Source organism: Nasonia vitripennis, chromosome 1, assembly GCF_009193385.2.
Source record: "Nasonia vitripennis strain AsymCx chromosome 1, Nvit_psr_1.1, whole genome shotgun sequence".
In the NCBI taxonomy this organism is placed as follows: domain Eukaryota; kingdom Metazoa; phylum Arthropoda; class Insecta; order Hymenoptera; family Pteromalidae; genus Nasonia; species Nasonia vitripennis.
Genome location: NC_045757.1, coordinates 30,134,473 through 30,155,474, shown reverse-complemented (window position 1 = coordinate 30,155,474; position 21,002 = coordinate 30,134,473). Strand labels below are relative to the sequence as shown.

The window sequence follows — 21,002 nt, the reverse complement described above, 5'->3', positions numbered from 1 at the left end:
AATTTTTTATCGCAAATGATCATGGACTTAGAATCTGGTATAATTACGTTATTGAAACCTTGGTATTATAAAAAACTTTTTTATTCAGTAGTTTAACACGGAATTGAATTAAATAGTTTATATTCTACAAATTAAATATAGAGAACATTAACTTAAATCCATATATATATATTTATATATATATATATATATATAATTACAATCTGTTATGTCAGTTGACAGTTAACATTAAAGTCTTGAAAATGATTTTTCTTATTCTATATTGTGTTAAATATAATAAAAACATAAAATCAAAATAAAATAATATCAGTTCTTGTGATCCATATTTGATATCAAACACTCCTCATTCATATGTCTCCAATTGTTCTTCAACTTCCCGTAGCCTGATTAAAAATTCCAGTTCAAGCTTCGATCGCTCTTTATATGGTAACCTTTTTAGTCCCTCTCCTAATCTTATTAAAAAACCATCAATTGGAGATGGCTTTTCTATAGGTTTTTGAAGACATTCTAAAAATATTTGATCATAACTACTCATATCACTACCTGTAATAGATTTATTTATTTATTGAACCAGTACAAATTCATATATATATATATATATATATATATATATATAGCATCCATTGTTATTTAAGAAAAATTAATATTAGCTAAATTTGTCAAAACTACTAACTTTTGTTTGTTGAGTCTTCATACTCAGAAGTTTCTTGCGAAAAAGGTGAACCAAGAGAATTTTGTTGCATTTCACTATCTAATTCATCAAAATGTTCTACCATGGTTCCAGTTGAATTCATACTATTTGTTTTTGGGACCATCTTAGCTAGTGAATTAGTTGAACTTCTTTGGTTGTTATGAAATATTTGGGAAGATAGTTTAGTTTTGCATTTGATTGCATTGTTCAATGATAGTGATTTTCTGCAAAAAAACACATACAAAATATGTAAACAAAAAACTTGATATAATTTTTATAATAAACTTACTGGTAATCTACAGGTTCAGAAAGAAATTCCATTATTGCATAGTATCGAAAAGAATATTTTCCATTCCTAGCAGTTGGAACTGGTAAACCATTTTGTTCTGCTAGCTCTTCCTTTAATCTTTGTTTATTACGAGCTTTTAGAAAGTTTTCTCTCAAGTATTTCCATCGCAGTTCTGCAGCATCGGGTTTTAAGCAACCTAATTAGAAAATAGCTTAACTGTATTTGCCTTTATTTAACAAGTAAATTATTTTTAAATAGTGAATATCTAAACATACCTTCCATCTGCTGACTGATTTCATACCATAAATTTTGCTTTGCAGATTTCGTTCTTTCTCTTTCAGGAACCCTAATGTCATACAAAGCTGGTCTTTCTCTTACCAAAGCAATAAGCAATTCATCTAAATTACTATACTGATAATCAGAAGGTTCTCCCATTTTACTTGGCGTGTACTTTTTGTTGCTTTTATAAACTATGTCGAAATCATATATAGTTAAAAACAATGCTAGTTGTTGAAGAGTCAAACAAAGATTGATCTTAGTAGAAGTATAATATATATCCTTACCCATGATCACATTATTCATCCTTTACAAATTGAGTTTATAAACACTTAACATTTATCCGAAATTTCGAAATCAAACTCTACAACATATTTCCTGCTGTTTATCAACTTCAAACTACAATGAATAATTTTTATTATAAGATACGTTTGTACACAAGTCATATAACTAAGATAAAAAACAGAAAAATAAGAAAAAACAAATAATAACAAATTATACTCAATCAAAACATTGAGATAACCTCTGAAAATACATTAATGTGTGTATGGCCAAGAAACTCACGGAAATAATGATGGCCGAACAGAAAAACGGAAAGATGGCGGCGTTCCATTCTGACTTCGTCCAATCACGTATCCCGATTGACGTGGTATTGGAAATATAGGTCCAGGTCCTTCTTTCCGTAAAATGAAGGTTAGTCAGTGTAATGCATTAGTCGGAACAGTTCGGGATCTGGAATGGACTCTAACACCTTATAGTTCCCAAGGTGTCATCAAAATTAAAATATATTTTGATGATGATTGCTCGTATTATTACTTACTATCCAACATTTTTCTGCCACACATTTACTTATTTATTTCGTAAACTCCAGGATGTACGCATGATCGTGTGGATATATTTGTAGTAATGTGATTGGGAATTCGTACATATAAACAATTAGCAATAATTCTGCAATAGATACTTAAAGCTCACTAGTCTATATAATTTATAGGTAATATATAAAAATTAGGTATGTTAAAATGTTGATGCAATTAATATTTTTGTCAATATTCTTTTGTATGATTGTAATCTGTGTATAATGCGGTTCCATTCTTTATTATTAGAACAAAATGGAAGCAGAAGAAGTCCTCTTATTGATAATGAAGAAATTAAAGGAATACAAGGCCAATCCAAAAAAATCTACATTTCATGAAAAAGCCAGGCAAAAGAATCTAATGAAAATGTTTTGCATTTATACATCATTAAAGAAAAAAGAGCGGGCTAAACAAAAACTTAGGGAACAAAGCCATACAAATAATATTGAAGCATCTGCAATGTCACAAGATACAAATCAAAGTTTTGATGAAGTATTAGATACGGAAGAACCAATTGATCATTCAAATAATGGTTCTATCAATTGTCTTGAAACATGTAAAGCTGTTTATGATTCCAAAAACTTGACAGCACACAATAGGTATTTGACATGAAAAGAATCTTTTCTTAATTATTTATAATGAAACATAATTAACAGTGTTTAAGTTGATATTTCATTTTTAGCGGAGGAAGTATCAACAGTGTCAACAAGAATCAAAATGAAGCAGAGAATGATCCTGTAGAATCCGAGCATGAATTTATTATAGATATAAGACAATCAAATGAATATGAAAATACTGAAGATACTGATTGTTCTGCAACTCCAAGTACCTCATATGATTTGTATGCGGGTAGTAAGTAATTTATTATTTATTTGATGTAGAACAACATTTTTTTATTTTCCTATTAAAGCAAAATAAATAATATTTTTCCACTTACTTTAGACTCTAGTGCAAATGACCAAAACAATGAAGAATTAGATGGATATACGAATGAGAGTGACAATGAAAATTCAGCTTCTGTTGATGGTTTCCTTATGAAGTTAGGCGAAGGACTAAAAAGATTACCATATAATCAAAGATCAAGACTTGAAATAGAATTTCTAACTCGTTTGTATGAAGTTGAAGATGACTTAGGAGTACTTGATGATTAAGAGTTTAATAACTGTTAAATAGCTTTTTTTGTTTAAGTGTCTAATTTTTATAGATTCTATATATTTTAGTGTGATTACAGATTTAAATGTGTTTCATTTTTGCATTGAGTTTGTGCAAAAACTTGAACTAGATTTATACTAAACAATGAATTGAAAATACTTATTTTTAAGTCAAGACTTTAACAAAATACTTATTAAGTTATGATATATTCATAAATGACTTGGATAAATTTTATGTATGTACATACTGTGATTTATTTTTTATTAATTATTTTGAAGTATTACATTTTAATAGGATCATCATTTTGTACAAAATATTACTTTGATGGGGAAACTTTTTAAATTGATATATTCCATCTAAGACAGTATATATTATTGTCTTTCAAATTTGTAAGATATTCTCAATTATTATATACTCTATTTTAGATTTTAAAATTTGTATTTTGTTTAATACCAAAAGATTATAAGAGAATATATTATTATATTTTTAATAATTGCATTTGATATATTGTTAAAATAAATCATCGTGTTATAAAATGATAAATGTACAAAATATAAATGTACATTAATAGTACATACTTAAGATTACAATAAAGTTATTGTTATCTGAATGTTTAAACTTTTTTTGCCTTCTAAAATAATTTTGGATGACAAAATTTATACAAAATAACAATGATAATATAGTATATTGAAAGTATATTCCTATAACTGTACAAATATCTATGTGTGATCGTGGTACGTGCTTTTTAAAATTTGTATCTATAGAAGCGCCATCTTCAAATCAAGGAAGAAATTATAAATGAAAAGGCGGCATTTGTGCGGTACTATATTATATGCAAGAGAAGAGCAAAAGTATATAACTTGTGTATACAAGCAAGGTGCCAAAGAATACTTATTTTTCTTTAGAGACTGCAAATTTTAATATTTATATAATGTCTCTTTGGGTGGATAAATATCGACCAACCAGCCTTGGAAAATTAGATTATCACACCGATCAAGCTCAACAATTGAAAAACATGGTAAGCACGTTCAATTAAATTAATAACAATGGAACAAGAGGTTAGCAAAAAATTTTGCGCGGGAAGCCGGTGTTTCATAAAATAAATAACAATCTGATAGCAAATAGTTGATGTTGACAATTCAATTTAAAAAAAATTTACAAATATTATTGTAAATAAAAATTGAAACAGTAGCAATCCAAATGTTTACAAGATTTTCTTTTGATTCTCTTCATGATTTAAAAGATTTTTCGGCACCTCTTCATTTATGACGTTTGTTTCTTGTTTATATCAAGGTGCAACAAGGAGATTTTCCACATTTATTGATTTATGGACCCCCAGGAGCTGGGAAAAAGACTCGGATAATGTGCATACTAAAGGAACTTTATGGAAGTGGAGTTGAGAAATTACGAATGGAACCAATGCAGTTTGAAGTATGGATATTGTTTTTCAGAATACCCTACTAATACCTAAAAATTTTAACATATTGTTTTTAAATTTAGACACCATCCAAGAAGAAGATTGAAATTATGACCATTAGTAGTAATTATCATATTGAAGTTAATCCCAGTGATGTTGGTATTTATGACAGAGTTGTTGTTATGGATTTAGTAAAAACAACTGCACAAACACATCAGATTGACCCAACTGGTCAAAGGGAATTCAAAGGTAATTTTGTGTACTAGTAATTCAAAAATTTTTGACATTCTCAATATAAATAAATGAGAATTTGAATTTTATATAACTTTATTTGTTTGTAGTGGTGTTATTGACAAATGTTGATCATTTGACCAAAGATGCACAACATGCCCTTCGTCGAACTATGGAAAAATATGTTGGTACCTGTAGATTAATATTATGTTCTAATTCCACTTCAAGAGTTTTACCAGCAATAAGGTCAAGATGTTTAGGAATCAGAGTTCCTGCCCCAACTACAGATGAAATAAAAAGTATTTTACATTCTGTAGCCAAAAAAGAAAGTCTTACTATTCCAGATGAACTAGCTTCAAGACTTGCAGGAAGTAGTGGAAGGAATCTGAGGAGAGCTATTTTGATGTTAGAAGCCTGCAAAGTTGAACAGTGAGCATAAATATTGTTTTAAATCATCTTTTTGATAGCATTGAAGTACAAACTGCAATTGATTTTTCAATTTTATTATACTGAAGTATATGTTAGATTACAACAGTTTACTACAATTAAATTTGGCTTATAATTAATAATAATTTTTTTTCAGATATCCCTTTACCGCAGACCAAAAAATTACAGAACCTGATTGGCAAATTTATATAAAAGGTATTGCAAGTATGATGGTTTCTGAACAAAGTCCCAGAAAATTACTAGAAATAAGGAATAGATTTTATGAACTCTTGACACATGCAATTCCTACAGATTTAATATTTAGGGGTTTATTACAAGAAGTTACAAAAAAATGTGATTTACAACTAAAAATCGAAATTGCGACAGTTGCAGCAGAATATGAACATAGAATGCACTACGGTTCTAAAGTTATTTTCCATTTGGAAGCTTTTGCTGCAAGATTCATGGCTATATATAAGAAATATATGGATGCCTCTTTAGAGGGATTCATGTAAAAATCACAATTACAAATTATGTTTTTAGTAATAAATTATTCATAACTTATTAAGTCGTTGTAATACTTTTTCTAATAAATAGATTTATTTTACAAAGTACAATGCCTCAAATTATTCTTTGTATTCATCTTTGGGCTTAATGCATTATTTATAAAGCTGCAATAGCTAATGCTGCAATAGCTGAAAGGCCAACAACAGTCCAACCAGTTTTGTAAACATCTTTGATCGTCAAGAATTTGCCTAAATCCCAAGCCTGGAAAATACAATTTATATTTATATTTTTGTTTCACTGGGTTATTTGTATATATCTTATTTTGAATTTTAATTACCAAGTGCCTGATTCCATTTAAGTAATGATACGTCAAGGGGTACACAAACATTGCTTTACCCAGATAAAGTACTGCTGAAGGTAAGCCCCAAGCAGCAATTGCTTGTACCATACAAGGTACTCCCCCAGGAACAAATAGAGTACCTGATAATGAAAATGTTGATTAGCATACTTAACATTATTGCTTTTGAATTTGTACATATAAGTCAAGTATGATTTGTACAATAATATAATTGATACTATAATTACCAAGGCCAAGAATCATTGCATATGAACTAAGGACAATACCAGTACCACGATGTGTTACTGACAGCATTGAGGTGAGTTGCAATTGATATATGGTTAGATGAGGAGATAATGGGCGTTTCAGGCGCATATTCTTTTCATCATGAGTCTCGCATGCTGTTGTAGCTGGTTTAAGTGCAGGTAACGATGCACAAACTGTTGTTGGGCTACAAATAAAAATGCATCTTGCATGACATTTCAATATTAAAAATTATTTTAACAAATATTAGGTTAACATTACATAACTTACTTAGAAGTATATAAACAGCGAAAACTTTTCAGGTCCAAATTACGTCTGCATAATAGCCTAAAATGAGTTTCAAATGCGTTTATATTTTTAATTTTAACAGCTTTGAGAATAAATGAATTTCACTCGCTTTTGATGATAAATAGATTTGTCAACAAACATATACCTAGTATAGACGAGTGCCATGGTTACACTGTTAATTACTGCAAATAACAAAAAATGTTTTTTACTTTTTATACCGACTTTGATTGATAATGTTATTAAATTCAAACAAAGCCGACAGTTTTAATTTAACAAAACACTTACATTAGTTCGTAATCGGACTTACACGGACAGCCCGATATAATATATATCAGCACTGCTGTTTCTGCTCTAGTGAAGTCTCTACAGGCACAAATATCGCCACGAACTAATCAACATCAAGTTAGACTAGCATATATATATATATATATATATATATATATATATATATATATATAAAAACGAATGACACCCGCTGTAACGTTTTGAGGTAATGGAAAAACCACAAGTAATTTGAGTTCTATTTTTAAGAATTATTATTACTATTATTAGATAACAAAGCATTATTTAAAAATACATTTAGGTTTAATTGATTATAATTATATGTATACACAGTACGATTACAAAAATGTATGTATGAGTCAAATCTGGATTGTGTAAGGAAATTAGGAAGGTGTATTAATACAAAAATTTTTAATATTTTTACTTAAATTTAATGTTGGTATATTGACAATTTCATTACATACATACACAATGAACTCTCAAAGTTCATAGAATTCGATTAAATATGTTAATAATTACAATTATAACGTGTGATGATATTCATACGTGTCGATAATAACTAATGCACACAAACGTGATCATTCTCGTGGATGAATTGCCTTTTAATAGTACTTATTACTTTGTTATATTTCATAAATTAATGTTTCCCATCTATGCAAAACATACACGATCGATTAAAAAATTTTAACTAAAGCATAATTGTTACATTTTACAAAAAAAATTTAGTCACAGGAATTTCCCTTGCAGTTTCTTCGATAATTATTTCACATGCTTTCATCATAAAATTAATAAAGCGCATCAATAAAAATAAATACTACTTTGACTTTTGAATAAAAGTAAAGTCGATAAAAAAGAAACCTCATTTTTTAAAACAAGTTTCATTTCGCGCTTCCGCATTAGCTACCGCTGTGACTTGCTTATATGCTTTAGAAATAACACCGAGTACTGAACATTTTTTACAGTCGATTATTGGCCTTGACGTCGTCAATGACAGTCACATTTTTTTTTATTTACTATGTTTATACTAACCGCAAGAAATGAAGTTTATGCATTTAGGCAGATGGTCGGTCGACTCCGCGTCCCTACGAACATTAGTTTAACAATCATTCACTAATCGACATTGCTACATATTCATCAGTGGCGCCTAATAAACACGAATGAACATACCTAGCCGTGCTATATAAACGACAGACTTGGACCTCATCTATCTTTGTATTAATACATAATATAATTGATATACAAATTGAGTGGCTTTTACAGTATAACGAACGCGTAGAGAATTTTGAAGTCTTAAAAAAAGAAATTGTATGCAAATTATTTTATTATTAACGGACTGTATATTTCATATAATCTTGCTTCTTGATTTATGAGCATACATAATTACGAAGTTGATGGTTCAATTTTTATATTATTACATTATATATATATATAATTTGATATGATCTGCAGTAATTTACATATGATTTCTTTTCTCAAGGAGTAGCTCAAGTGCAACTACCAGATTAAAAGATATTATACATTAACTTTTTTTAACTTGTATATCAATTGTAAAAATTTATGTATAGTTTCTTTCTTTTTCATTGATACAATTTAGTGTGAATAATAGTAATTGCACTTTTACTATAAAAATCAAGTAATTCGCGCATATTTTATAATAAATCAAATATACAATTCTTGTATCATGACTAACGAACAAATGATACGTAGCATCGTACACGCATCTCTGTTTCTTTTTGCTCTTCAAGATCTTGAAGAGTCTTCATTCCTGTATATACTAGAAGTTTTTTTATTTATGACAAGCTTAAATCTAGAATGTATTTACTCGCAAGGAGGCTACGTTCTAGCTGACTTGATGAAATAAACCCCATTATTTACTAAAGACTTGGGTCAGTATATGAAAGGTTTTTCATCAGGAAGTAACTGCCTATGATCTCCATCAGAATAATTTCTCTTAATTTGGAAGCACAAAGTCAGGTTAAATCATTTATTTATGAAATAATATAAGTTATTTACCATTTAATGATATTTAAAATGTTGTACTCTGAATTTTTCAATAACTTCAAAGAAGAATAAATAAATAATTATTTCGTTTACGCCTTTGAAAAAATTAGTTTTCAGAATTTTTTGTCATCTGTTTAAATAAAACAGATCACATACATAATATAGTGGTAATAATTTTTTTTTATTTCACAAATTAAAGATTTCTGGGTATTTTGCTTCTTAGAGGAATATCTCTGAAGGAGATGACTTCGTTATCTACATAGGAGATCTCTACCATAAACTATTCTAATTTTATAGAAACATAACCAGGACATCGATGATTATTTCCAAACCTCAAGTTAAACAACAACAATGGGATTAAAATCAGTCCCCAAGTCTTCCACTCTTAATAAATATAAAATTACTAGAAAATAATAGGAATGTCTAGGAAGAAATTGACAATCTGGGCTTGAGTGTTATTGTTTTGCTAGTCTTTGATCATGGCAAATATCCATTAAAAGATACACAGAATCTGATTCATGAAAAATATCAGTTTAAAAATATATCTTGAAATTTTTTAAAATGTTTTTTAGATGAGATCAACGACATTTTAAAATGTTTAGTACATTTAAATAATATTGACCTATTATTCAAGACAGATTAATAAAAATTAAACATTAGGTATAAGTACAAAGAGTATTAAAAAAAAGTGAAACAATGGCATATAATTGACAGCTTTAGAAGAATTTTACATAAAATTAATCGAACAGAAAAATGATATAGCAGAGATTCTAATAAAGAATATCAGTATATGGGTATTCAAAAAAAAAAAAAAAAGAATTTTTCATATTTTTGTAACAAAATATTGCACAGCTAATTGTTTATAAAGTGGTTTGATAATAAAATCGCAGTTGTATAGGTACTAGAAGACAAACTGGAAGAATTTGATGATAACTAAATGAGCTCATACGTTTACCCAAGAAAATAAAGGTGAATCTATTATTAAAACATGATCTTATAATCATTTTGAACACTTTTACTAATCAATTTTGTTTAATTAAATAGTTTTTTTTAATTTAAAAAAATAAAATTTAGTAAAATTTTGTCATTAACTTAAATACATATTTTCATGGACCTTTTCTCAGGCAAGTAGAGCTTACAAGTAACCAATTTTTGTTAGGATAATAAATAAATTTCTTTCATCATACGTACTTCGGTAGACATTCAAATATTCTTAAGAGTTAATAAAAAAGTCTAAAAAACTCTTTTACTTGACTTATGTACTCGCAATAACACGCAAAACATTCAGTGGACTGTTTTTTTAAAGGTCAGACATTGCTGTCAGGTCTTGCACTTAAGCCCATCGGTTGAGCATTTTCAACTAAATTCGACCTTGTAGCTGTCATCACATGAGAATCGGTGCCAGCTGCATTCCTCATTTCATCTATTGATGCCCTGAAAAAAAAAATGAAATTAGTCATTTATTTACTATTAGAAGTAATAATTACAATACACAGCTATATGAGCTACAATTGATGCATACAGATTTAATGCTCTAAATAGATGTAGTACATAAAAGTAACAAAAAAATCCATCAATGACTAAAAAAAATTATAAATAATACTGCCAACAATACCATCAGCTTTCTCTGAAAAAAATTCCTTTGTTTATGGCTACAATAAAAATAAAAATAAAACGTCTCAAAAACTATTTAGCAATTGCATATAACAGAAACACTAATTCAGTCATTACTACTTTAGGATGTCAGTAGATAATGATTAAATATTTATTAAAACCCATGGATTAGTGCTTCTGTATAATATAAAACATTTATGGGTGAATGAGTACTACTGGGTTCAAGCATTAATGGGAGATAATGGAGAGTGTGTTTTTGCCTGGTTAGTGGAGTAGTGCGATTAGTTTTTTGTGGCTTATGTTGGTCTCCAAACATCAGGATCTTCCATAAGAGTGGTGTGATGATCACCAGGTGGCATTTGTCCTTGTGGAGAGCCAACTGCTGATGTGGGCAGGCCAGTAGGATCGGCCCCGCTACCTCTGTTATTGTATATATTTTACAGTTATGTAAACTCCATTGTTATAAGATGATTTGAAACCTATGTATTGCCTTATATTCCATATTACATACAGATAACTACAAGCTTTAATGTTCCTTCATAAGATTCTTAAAATACTTGAACTTTTCGTTATAGTAAATTATGATACGTGTGACCTGAGTGGCACTTAATTACTCAGGGCGTAGTTAGCACCCATCATTAAGTTTTTCACTTAGGTCACAAGTATTGTATACTATTTTATAGCACATTTTCATTGAATTATGAAAATTTCTATTTCATAAGAGAATTTCATATGATCACTATGAATACAATGTAGTTTAGATGAACCAATCTATAATTAACTTTGTTATGTACAAGAGTTTTTATAAAGCAAATGAATATGCAAGAATTCCTTTTCAATCAGTAAAACAAAAATTTGTTAAGACACACAATTTTGTAACTCACAAGGGTTTAATAGTCAGTGTTATTTTGCATATTTTTTCATTGATTTTATTGCTTAAGCGTTCAGAATAATAACTCACTTCATTGCACACTTGAAACAAATTGTGTAATGATATGATATGAAATTACCAATAGAATGACAAAATATTTTTATAATTGCTATTAAAAGATTAAATTTTCAATTGCAAGTGATTTTCAAATATGCAGTTTCAAGTTGCGACTTACTTTTTGCCAATAGACATCATTCCGTACACTACACCAGTAGCAAATATCAATCCACTTCCAAAGAAGGAGGTTGCTCCAATACAAAGTAAGAAAGGTGGTATTGCCATTCTGGAATCATTTGTGAAATTAATTTTTGCAATGATTATAAATTATTATTTTTCTACTTGATTTTACTCATTTTCAAACTTAAAATATTTGTATAAACGATAATCTGGCAAAATTATAACTGATTGTCAATTTTTCAATAAGGCTATTATTTATTTACATCAAAGACTATTTAGTTTATAGCATCTTATATTAAAAATTAAGAAAGTTTATGATAAAATACTTACAAACAATAAGCAGCTGCTCTATTCCAATATGGTCTTTTATCCACCCATTCACTAAAGTTCTGAACAAAGTCAATAAACATACAACAACAAGGTGCTTCTATAGTAAGAACTATGAATCCAGCTATCATCTGAGTTAGACCACTCAAGAAGCAGCTCACATTTGCCAACAGAATACTAACGCAATTCCATACTCCCAGGAATATTGCAACTGTAATTTAAAAAATATAATAGAATATTTCAATAAAATAAATATTTAAAATTAATAGAGTATAATTAGAGGAAGCAAGTTTTAAATATTCAACAACTATGATACTTGACTAAAATAAATCAATATAGGTATACATCTTTCAGACTGACGCGCTATAAATAGAATTCTTTGTTTTGATGGACAAAAAGGATCACACAGTTTCAAAGTTAACCTTTGAGCATTTAATGTTATCTTCTCTGAGTTGTAAAATTATTAGGAACTTTTCAGTTTGCAGCTCACATTTATTTGGAATATTTGGTGGTTGATTGCTTTCAAAATTTGACTATACTATATTTCTATCACAAAAACTATAGCTATACCAACTTTATAGCTACTTGATATAGAAAAATATTGATAAATTCTGGCTAATATTAATTGTGTGCTAGATAGATGCAAATGTAATTCATTGAACTCTAATGAGTAAATGTCAGGGTAGAAATTGATTTTGTTGGAGCTCTAAAATCAATCGATGCACAATTTATTAAATTAAAATTAAAATCAGCCTGAATTTATAATGACAAACATTCCCCAGAGAACAGAGCAGAGAGTCTCTAAGCACAAGGTGAAAGTAACAATGAAAAAACCGACAAGTGATAAAAGAATCAAAGAGAGAGAGAGAGAGAGAGAGAGAGAGAGAGAGAGAGAGAGAGAGAGAGAGAGAGAGAGTGAGCAGACTGCAGTGGCTCAGCCCACAGGAAGTAAGTTGAATTAAACAAGCAGAGGTACGGAGTATATTATAGGTAATAGGTGTATTGAAAAGAAAGATCATTACGGAAGCCTCCAACGATGCCGAGTATGCGGCCGCCGTACTTCATCCACCAGGGCACGTCATCCTTGGCCTGGGGGTCCTGTCCAGGCCTGGCCATGATCGAGGCGAACTTCTCGCTGAACGACTGCGTGCGGGGCAGACGGGGAAATAACGAGTTTAGCGATAAATAATTCAAAATTTGGTCTCCACCTGGGGAACAATATAATTATACTCACCATCTTCCGGGAGAGCTGCTTTGACACGCAGTCAGCGGCCGATCCAAGACACACTCACTCGCACGCACTGCTGTCGTCAGCTGACAGATAACTAAGTATACCCGCGGCACTCGGGGCCCGAAAAACAGCAGGGCAGGCCTACCTACACGCGAATTCGTTATATATGTGTGGCAGTGCTAGGTCGGCGTGTACAGTCGCGCGAAAGAGACGAGACTGAAAAATAATCGACCCCGCGCTCGACTGTCTCACTAGGGGGCGACACCTGCTACTTAAGTATTATAACTGTTAGCTGATATCGACGACGCGGCCACACAAAAAATGCACTTCTCGGCGCTAGGTATAGCTGATGCCTGATCCATAGTCCATACTTCTCGAATGCATGCGCGCGGCTAGACACTTTTTGGGGTGAGGGGGGATTGCGCCTATACTGGTGTGGTTCGGTGTACTATGTTGATAAAAACGGACAGCGTGAGAGGGAGGGGGCGGGCGGATCATTGCTGACACCACGCACGATGTGTTTCAGCGATAAGCTTGACACTTGGGCGTCGGTTTCCTCTTTCTCTTTGCGGGATCGCGAGCCAGGCGATCAATATGGGATTGATTTGCCGGCCTTGAGTTTTTCAGTGTATCGTGTAATGATGAGAGCGCGCGGCGTGAATCATACTTTCGAAATTGAGATACCTACTGTTCATATATGGTGCTCGAGATTGATTTGTCTTCCGATATATTCGAGAGCGGAACACCCGGAGTATAGACATGTCTTTCACTTTTTGTTCAGATATTTTGAAATTTGCGGAAATGAAAAATATGTTGCCATTTGATATTATTACATTTCAATTGTTTGATAAGTTTTTCTATTTGAATTTTATGCTTTTCGCGCGCGCTTGTTCCATGCGACTCGGCAAACTGATTTTTAAACATATATCTTTTTATAATTTAATTGGCCAGGATCTGAGGTGAACGCGCTATAGTTCCGCTCCGATAAATTATACTATCTTGATGCGAAATATTTCATGGAAACCACGCGCAGAACTTACACGGTAAACGTGATAGGGAGGGAGTTTATGAAAACAAGTATATAGACAGTGATTAGTTGCATCAATTTTAACAATATATTTTCATAAATCTTCTGACAGATTTGTTCCAGTATATACAAAATTAATTGCTCATGTACAATCATAGTTATCATTACAAACTTAAAAAAGTGTGCCTTGCGCGCATTTTTTCGAGTATTTTCAGTCCTCATGTATATTGTGACATGTTCTCTCTGGTGTATACTTGGTTTATTTACTTGTATAATTATGTGACTGAGTGCATCATCCAGGCAATTCTTTATAGTTGCGAGAGCAGCAATTCATATTTATATGTATAATCATGCGCGTAAATGAGAATAGAGCTAATGGTCGTTTGCGTATTTTTTTCATTTTACGTGTGTAAAGATAATTCTTGGCTTGGACTTGCTTTCGTTAGTTCGCTTGAAACTTTAAAAGTACGGACTCGTTAACCCTACGCCTTAAAAATACAAACAGCATTTTTGCGTTTTTTTACTTTTTTTCGTTACAAGAAGATTGACTTGACTGAACACAGAATTTTTTCCCTTCACTTACTTTAGCGATACACATGCATTTCCATTTTCATCAAGCAAGAGTTTGGCATTATGTATTTTACTTAATTACAATAATTTAATTAATCCGTTAATGACAAGATTACAATCTCGCACAGAACTATACAATCTATGTATTGTGTTTGTGTTTAAAAAATCCTTTTTGTTCTTGGTTTTCCATCTGGTAATTTTAGCGTTTAAACGCTCTTTATTCACAAAGGATTGAAGCTGCTTTATAAACAGTCGTCTTGGACTTCGAGTTATAGAGGTTTCATAACGTCTAAAAATGCGCAATTTAACGATTCAGATGCATAAGCTGCATATCAATTCATAATAGACTAAACATTTCCCGAGAAATGATAATTCGTCAAGTTAAAATTAATAAAATGCACATTTTGGCAGATCAAGTAGCGCAGACATAAAACTGCATGCAAAACATACTTTTGCTAGGGATAATAGACAAATTGTGATCCAAATCAAATTTTGATTTTTTATGCTTTTCTAGATGTCGCGTAAATAAAAAAATAAATAGATTTCTTAAAATAAAATTCGTTTAAAAGTATATAGCTTTAGCTTTAAGTGAATCTACCTAAATCAAGTTCCCTGACTTAGGGTACGAAAGTAGCCCGTTACTTAAAGTAGATAATGCTTTCATTCACTTCATCCTTTGATGAATGTAAGCTGTTTCGTTATTATTACCTCGTTTCGCTTATTCAAGTCTTGTCAAATTATGTGTTAATAAAACGATGCCTCTGATCATTGACAGTGATGCGCTCAGAATCTCAGTAACGCCTTCGTTGGCACAATGAATGTTAAAAAGCTCTAGTCCTAAACGAAAGTTTAAACAAATAGAGCTTCTTTAAATTCAATGCATTTGGGTATAGGATATCCGGTTTGAAATGTAGCTAGTTGAAAGTGGCAATTATCGAGTTAATAGCAACAAATATACTCTGGAGGACACGCAATTATTCATTTGAAAGACATTTGAGCACGCGTAACAGAAATAATCTAGTTATTTTTCTACAAGATTCCAGTAGCTTTTTTGCTACTTGAAACAAGATAATTAAATAAAAAGCTTTCAAAACAAAAGAACCATGCAGTCACGAGAAATAAAACATGAAATAAACATCAACTAGGAGACATGATATTAAAATACTGTAGAGTATTTTTCATTCAAGCAATGCCCATGTCCCCTCAGAGCCAAGCGAAAAGAAATAATAATAAATATTTGTGAATATTAAATGATGCTCATGGATCGCCGATATCGTTTCCTCGTATTGGTCGAGTTATTCGCTGCAAGAGGCGCGGATATCGGCGCGGGGGGTGTCACGGGTGTTACTGGGGTCACCGCGGGCGTCGACAGAGGCGTCGTTGGTTCAGCCACAGAACTGGCTGAAGTGGGGGGCCTGAGCTACCAAAGGTAGCTTTCTGTTTGAGGTGCGCGCATCACGCCTACGCCGCCTCCGAGGCGACGATAGTTCATGCATCCACACAGTCTCCACTGGTTCTGCTCAGGGTCGTAGACCTCGATCGTCTTAAGGTAGGCCGTGCCGTCAAAGCCACCCACCGCATACAGCTGGCCATTGACCACTGCTAGGCCGACCTAAATGTGATAACCATAAAAGCAATTATAGTATTAATTTTAAAACCAGAGTACGAAAATACTTGATATTTGACAAAAACTCACCCCACTTCTTCTGGAAGTCATGGCGACTATCGGACTCCAGGAGTTTGTGTGGGGATTGTAACGCTCAGCGCTGGACAGCTCCATGCAATCGTCCCTGCCGCCAACAGCGTATATGAGATTATTAAATACCGCACAGCCCAAGTGTTTGCGTCTCGTCGACATGGGCGAAACCTGAGACCATTTGTTTTGCCTCGGGTCGTATCGCTCGACCGTGTTCAGAGGCGACTGCCCATCGGACCCGCCGATGGCGTAGAGATAACCACCAAGGACTGCGACAGCTACCCCTAGTCGTCGTGTCGTCATCGGCGACACTTTCGACCATTTATTCTCTTTTGGATCATATCTGGGAAACGCAAAAAAGGTACGTTCAGTAATGGTCATAGTTTTTTGCTTTCCAGTCAAGAAGCAAATTATTAAGTTTACCTCTCAACGTGGTTGAGACATTGAACGCCATCCTGTCCACCAACGGCATAGAGGAATCCATCCAGCACAGCGACTCCGACACTAGTCCTGCACGATGTCGTAGGTGCTACATCGCAAGACCACTGATTCGTCTGAGGATCATACCTCTCTATGCTGTTAAGATAACTCTGTCCATCGTGTCCACCCACGGCGTACAAAAGATCGTTCAGTACTGCCACTCCGACACCACATCTTCTCTTGCTCATAGGCGCTACCATTTTCCAGTCTACTGTGTTGGGATCAAATCGCTCCACGCTCGCTATCGCGTCTCCTGAACACCAGCCACCCACCGCGAAAAGTACCTGAAATTCATTAAAAATTGTTTAAGTATACACTTATTAAAAAAAAATATGTGTGTAATTATCAAATATCAGGATCGTTCCGTACCTCGCCACGTCTAGTCGGTTTTCTCGGGCGCGTTCTCGGGCCCTGCATGAGCGGCCTCTCCTGCGGCAGTAACAAGTAGTTTTTGGCCTCATCGACGAGATCCCGACAGGCGTCGTCCGAGCGCACTAACAGATCCGAGCCTACGGTGCCGACGAGGAACTTGGGACTGAGCAACGGCAGCCGCACATGCTGGAGCACTTGGGCAAGGTGCTGACGTCGCTCGGTCACGTTGTACTTGACCCAGTTCATAACTGCGCTGAAGACCTGCTCTTCCGTGCGTACGTTCAGCTCGTCCGAGGAGATTATGTCGACGAGCTGGCCCACCGGCAACAGCAGAAACTCCTCGCTTTCCATTACCTAAAAAAATCGAGTCGTGCTTTAGTTTCAGAATAATCCTACTAGGTTTTGAAGATACGTTTTTTGCTTTAAAATAACTTATGATAACACATATGATTATAGAATCCAAATGTGACTTGGCTTTCGTCATTTACATCGACGAATGAAGCACTTAAAAACAGCTTCGAATAAATTGAAGTAAGGAGACGAACTTCGGCAAATCGATATTACTGTAATAGTCGCGTTCAATCTTTCATTTACTTTAATCAATTTCACAAAACGCAGTAATCATGTAAATCATCATCATGTAAATACTAAAATCCAATATCTGAGTATACCTCCTGGAAGTTATGCTGGGTAAACTTGTCGGCGATACGGAGAAGTTCGCGACACGAGTGCGTGTCGGCGAAAGCCCTGATGCCGAGGCAGTTGGACGGGTCGAGCTGTTTCTTGAGAAACTCGCAGCAGATGTCCTGAATCTCAGCGAGTTGGAGGAGGCAGGCGGCTGGTAAAAGGGTCTGCACGTTTGCTTCCTCGACGATGATGTGCGACGTGTAGCAGAAGTCGATCAGCAGCTCCATCGCTATCTCGTCGATGTCGCGAATCGTCACCTCCGTCTGCCGCGATTCGGCCAACTCGCCCGTGAACATGGCTCTGTATGCGGAGAGAGAAACATTTTTTAGATCAGTTATTTTTCGTGCCTGGAACTCGTTAAGCGGCGGTGTAATTGAGTTTGTGGGTATACAAGCGACTAGTTTATTGACTTTTCACATTTTTTAACAAGTTGCGTTTAACGAGTTCGCGAATTAATTAACGGCGTTGCATACTACAGGAATAAATGTTTTTTTTTTTAACAAACAGTGAACGTTAAAACGATTAATTTTTTCAATTCAAATTCTGCTATCTTACTATAAGGCTCCATTTCTCCAATTTTTCAAGAGAGAAATTTTTTTATCTGACAAAAATACAGTAAAGCATGCTGCAGAGAGAAATAGGAATTCTTCGCACCTGAAGTAGGGACTGCATGCCGAGAGAATGACCCTGTGAGCGAATATCTTCCTGGAGCCGACGTTGAGTACGACGTCGCATAGCTCCCTGTGCCTGCGCAGCACCGCGAGCTCGGTCAGTGTTGCCCTGGGATGTTTCTCGGAGTTGTGACTGAGGCGTGCTGGCGAGGGAGCGCGATCGACGACCATCTCGCCCATCCTCTGCTGTGAGGATTGGGCTGCAGCTGCGAGACCCGCGCTCCCCGACGCCCCTCGAGTCCCCCCGGCTACCTGGAGGCGCAGCGGGGGTGACGCCCAACCCCACACAGAGTCTATCTGTAACAGTCAATTTTGCAAACTGGTTAGATGAATACTTGATGTGTACGTGTTGCGCTGTGCAAGTGGCTTCTCTCTTGGGAACTGGATCGAGTGAGTTCTCTTGTGGTCGGAGCATGTGGAGCAGGATGTGGTGGGACTCGGGAGCAGATATGTTGGTATTGACTTGAGCAAAATAATGATGTTATTTTTGCATTATGCACCCAATGAATAAAGTGCCTATGTTGGAAGAATATTTTAAGCATGTGATTAAATTAAATCAGTATAAGTATAGCTTCTCATATAATAAATCAATCTTTTAAAAATAGTTGAATTTATCACTATTAAAAATTTTTTGAATCATGCAAATAAAATTAAATGAAAGCTTATGCAAAGCAGCCTTGGAATTTGCGTAAGATAATCAGTTATTGCGCCAGTTCTTATAGTGAATATCGCTGACAGTTTGCTTACTTTGTACTTTGTAGATGATATTTAGTTGTTTTTCAGTCAAGACTCAGGATGCATTAGTATATAACTAAGATTGATAAATATCAAAATGATTTTAATAATACCATCAGCAGGTTGCTCAAATTAAAGTTTTCAGATAGCAAAGATCAACAACTCATTGCTCTGTTTGAGATAAAAATTCAAAATTATCTTTCCAATAATTTTGTTTGCTAAATCAGATAAAAGTGCAGTAGACATGAAATTAAAAGGTTGAGATAAATTATTGCAATAATAATGAAATACCAATACGTCCTATTGTCCTTTGTTTTACTGCAGGTGTAATGCAAGTTATGAAGCGTAACTAGTTTTTCCACAACCTACTTTAATATTGGTTTTGCAGTGGATTCAAAACTGTGATCCCATTAAGAGTGCAAACTTGGCTGTCCTCACCTCGGCGTGTTTACAAACCAAACAAAACAGTACCCCAATTAACAGAAGCGTAATAATTTTCAATTTAAACGTAAGCATGGAACAAAGGGAGTTGTGATGAGAAACTCATCGACACCTATAAATGACACGGAAGCTCATCGTCATCATAATAATAGTAAAATAAAAACTGCCCCAGCTGCAAGATACACAAACACTGCACAGCGTACACATAATATACGCCAAGATGATGAGTCCAGAGCTGCTTACTCATCGGAAAGATAAAAATCAAGCCCAAGGTGAAAGCAGCTTTTTCGCGCGCGCACACAGCTACCTATATTAAGTCCGAGGGAGAGCCCTCGCGATAACCCAGAATATAATAGCTAATGCTAAAACGAGACTGACCTTTGAGACTTTTCGGAAGCAGCGAGCGAGAAACGAGGGGAAGCTACGGAGGAGACGGCTGTCGAGACTCGGCTGCGGACGTTCTTCGTTTAGCTCAGCAATCGTCGCGCTCTGGCATCATCTTGCGTCCCTGACGATCACACAACGACTCCTCCTTTGCTGCTTGTCTTCTTGTCGTTCAGCGAAAGCGCGAGCATATAACGCACACACGACGATCCACATCAAGCCTTCATTTTCGAGCACTGTGGTTTCGCAATGTGTATATAACACCTCGCGCGCTTTCCAGCCCGTCCCACGCAGGGTAAAATATGTGCAGAGCGCAGCCCAAATCGACGAGGCGAGAGACAGCACGTCTTTTAACGTCGCTGCACTGCAGCTGCTGGAGTCTGATTCATCGCGATGATATCGAATATATACATATAGAGAACACACACTGCACTTCGTTGTTTACTTTCCACCACGGGGAAACGGAATTCGGGGCCCCGTGCGAGTGATTCTCGCGGACTCGACTCGACTGCGTGGGTGTCAGTCAGTCGCGACTCTCGGCCTACTATAATATACGCGAGTCGCGAGTAGATTGTGTATATACATATATAGCCCGTATAGATATAGTATAGGCTCTGGCTCTGCCTGCAGATCAGGCTGCCAGA

At 34.3% G+C, this 21,002-nt stretch overlaps 5 protein-coding genes across 12 annotated transcripts; 1 reads left to right on the top strand and 4 right to left on the bottom strand.

The window, feature by feature from the left end:
* Positions 1–59: 59 nt before the first annotated feature.
* LOC100116323 lies at positions 60–1,934 on the bottom strand. Of its 4 annotated transcripts, none has more exons than XM_008210065.4 (6): positions 1,821–1,934; positions 1,544–1,655; positions 1,256–1,450; positions 981–1,176; positions 674–915; positions 66–543 (listed from the first exon to the last, which is right to left on the bottom strand). In XM_008210065.4, exons 2-6 carry the CDS (start codon positions 1,560–1,562, stop codon positions 344–346), a joined length of 852 nt encoding a protein of 283 aa, XP_008208287.1. In that variant the 5' UTR covers positions 1,563–1,655; positions 1,821–1,934; the 3' UTR covers positions 66–343. The 4 variants fall into 4 exon arrangements, with proteins under 4 accessions (XP_031789549.1, XP_008208287.1, XP_008208284.1 ...); XM_008210062.4 differs by having other exon boundaries at positions 1,780–1,881; XM_008210063.3 differs by having other exon boundaries at positions 1,758–1,829.
* Positions 1,935–1,955: 21 nt separating this feature from the next.
* LOC100116398 (replication factor C subunit 3) lies at positions 1,956–5,950 on the top strand. The gene is made up of 8 exons (XM_001600857.6): positions 1,956–2,265; positions 2,360–2,709; positions 2,793–2,962; positions 3,053–4,280; positions 4,556–4,693; positions 4,763–4,928; positions 5,021–5,339; positions 5,494–5,950. Exons 4-8 carry the CDS (start codon positions 4,194–4,196, stop codon positions 5,849–5,851), a joined length of 1,068 nt encoding a protein of 355 aa, XP_001600907.2. The 5' UTR covers positions 1,956–2,265; positions 2,360–2,709; positions 2,793–2,962; positions 3,053–4,193; the 3' UTR covers positions 5,852–5,950.
* On the bottom strand, positions 5,380–7,136 carry SdhC (succinate dehydrogenase complex, subunit C, integral membrane protein, 15kDa). Of its 4 annotated transcripts, none has more exons than NM_001170900.1 (6): positions 7,018–7,122; positions 6,878–6,914; positions 6,715–6,771; positions 6,429–6,631; positions 6,181–6,323; positions 5,380–6,104 (listed from the first exon to the last, which is right to left on the bottom strand). In NM_001170900.1, the coding sequence occupies exons 2-6, from the start codon at positions 6,895–6,897 to the stop codon at positions 6,000–6,002; spliced, it is 528 nt and encodes a 175-aa protein (NP_001164371.1). In that variant the 5' UTR covers positions 6,898–6,914; positions 7,018–7,122; the 3' UTR covers positions 5,380–5,999. The 4 variants fall into 4 exon arrangements, with proteins under 4 accessions (NP_001164371.1, XP_031789336.1, XP_031789334.1 ...); XM_031933476.2 differs by having other exon boundaries at positions 5,408–6,104; positions 7,040–7,135; XM_031933474.2 differs by having other exon boundaries at positions 5,640–6,104; positions 6,429–6,649; positions 7,018–7,136.
* A 286-nt stretch (positions 7,137–7,422) lies between these two features.
* Positions 7,423–13,638, bottom strand: LOC100116465 (calcium channel flower). 2 transcript variants are annotated; one of them, XM_031921132.2, is made up of 6 exons: positions 13,299–13,553; positions 13,087–13,207; positions 12,068–12,275; positions 11,736–11,843; positions 10,890–11,049; positions 7,423–10,449 (listed from the first exon to the last, which is right to left on the bottom strand). In XM_031921132.2, the coding sequence occupies exons 1-5, from the start codon at positions 13,299–13,301 to the stop codon at positions 10,926–10,928; spliced, it is 564 nt and encodes a 187-aa protein (XP_031776992.1). In that variant the 5' UTR covers positions 13,302–13,553; the 3' UTR covers positions 7,423–10,449; positions 10,890–10,925. The 2 variants fall into 2 exon arrangements, with proteins under 2 accessions (XP_031776992.1, XP_031776991.1); XM_031921131.2 differs by lacking the exon at positions 10,890–11,049 and having other exon boundaries at positions 13,299–13,638.
* Positions 13,639–14,387: 749 nt separating this feature from the next.
* Positions 14,388–20,999, bottom strand: LOC100116502 (kelch-like protein diablo). Its single transcript, XM_001600930.6, has 7 exons — positions 20,353–20,999; positions 18,782–19,095; positions 18,112–18,427; positions 17,438–17,794; positions 17,012–17,352; positions 16,589–16,931; positions 14,388–16,504 (listed from the first exon to the last, which is right to left on the bottom strand). Exons 2-7 carry the CDS (start codon positions 18,976–18,978, stop codon positions 16,313–16,315), a joined length of 1,746 nt encoding a protein of 581 aa, XP_001600980.4. The 5' UTR covers positions 18,979–19,095; positions 20,353–20,999; the 3' UTR covers positions 14,388–16,312.
* Positions 21,000–21,002: the final 3 nt, after the last annotated feature.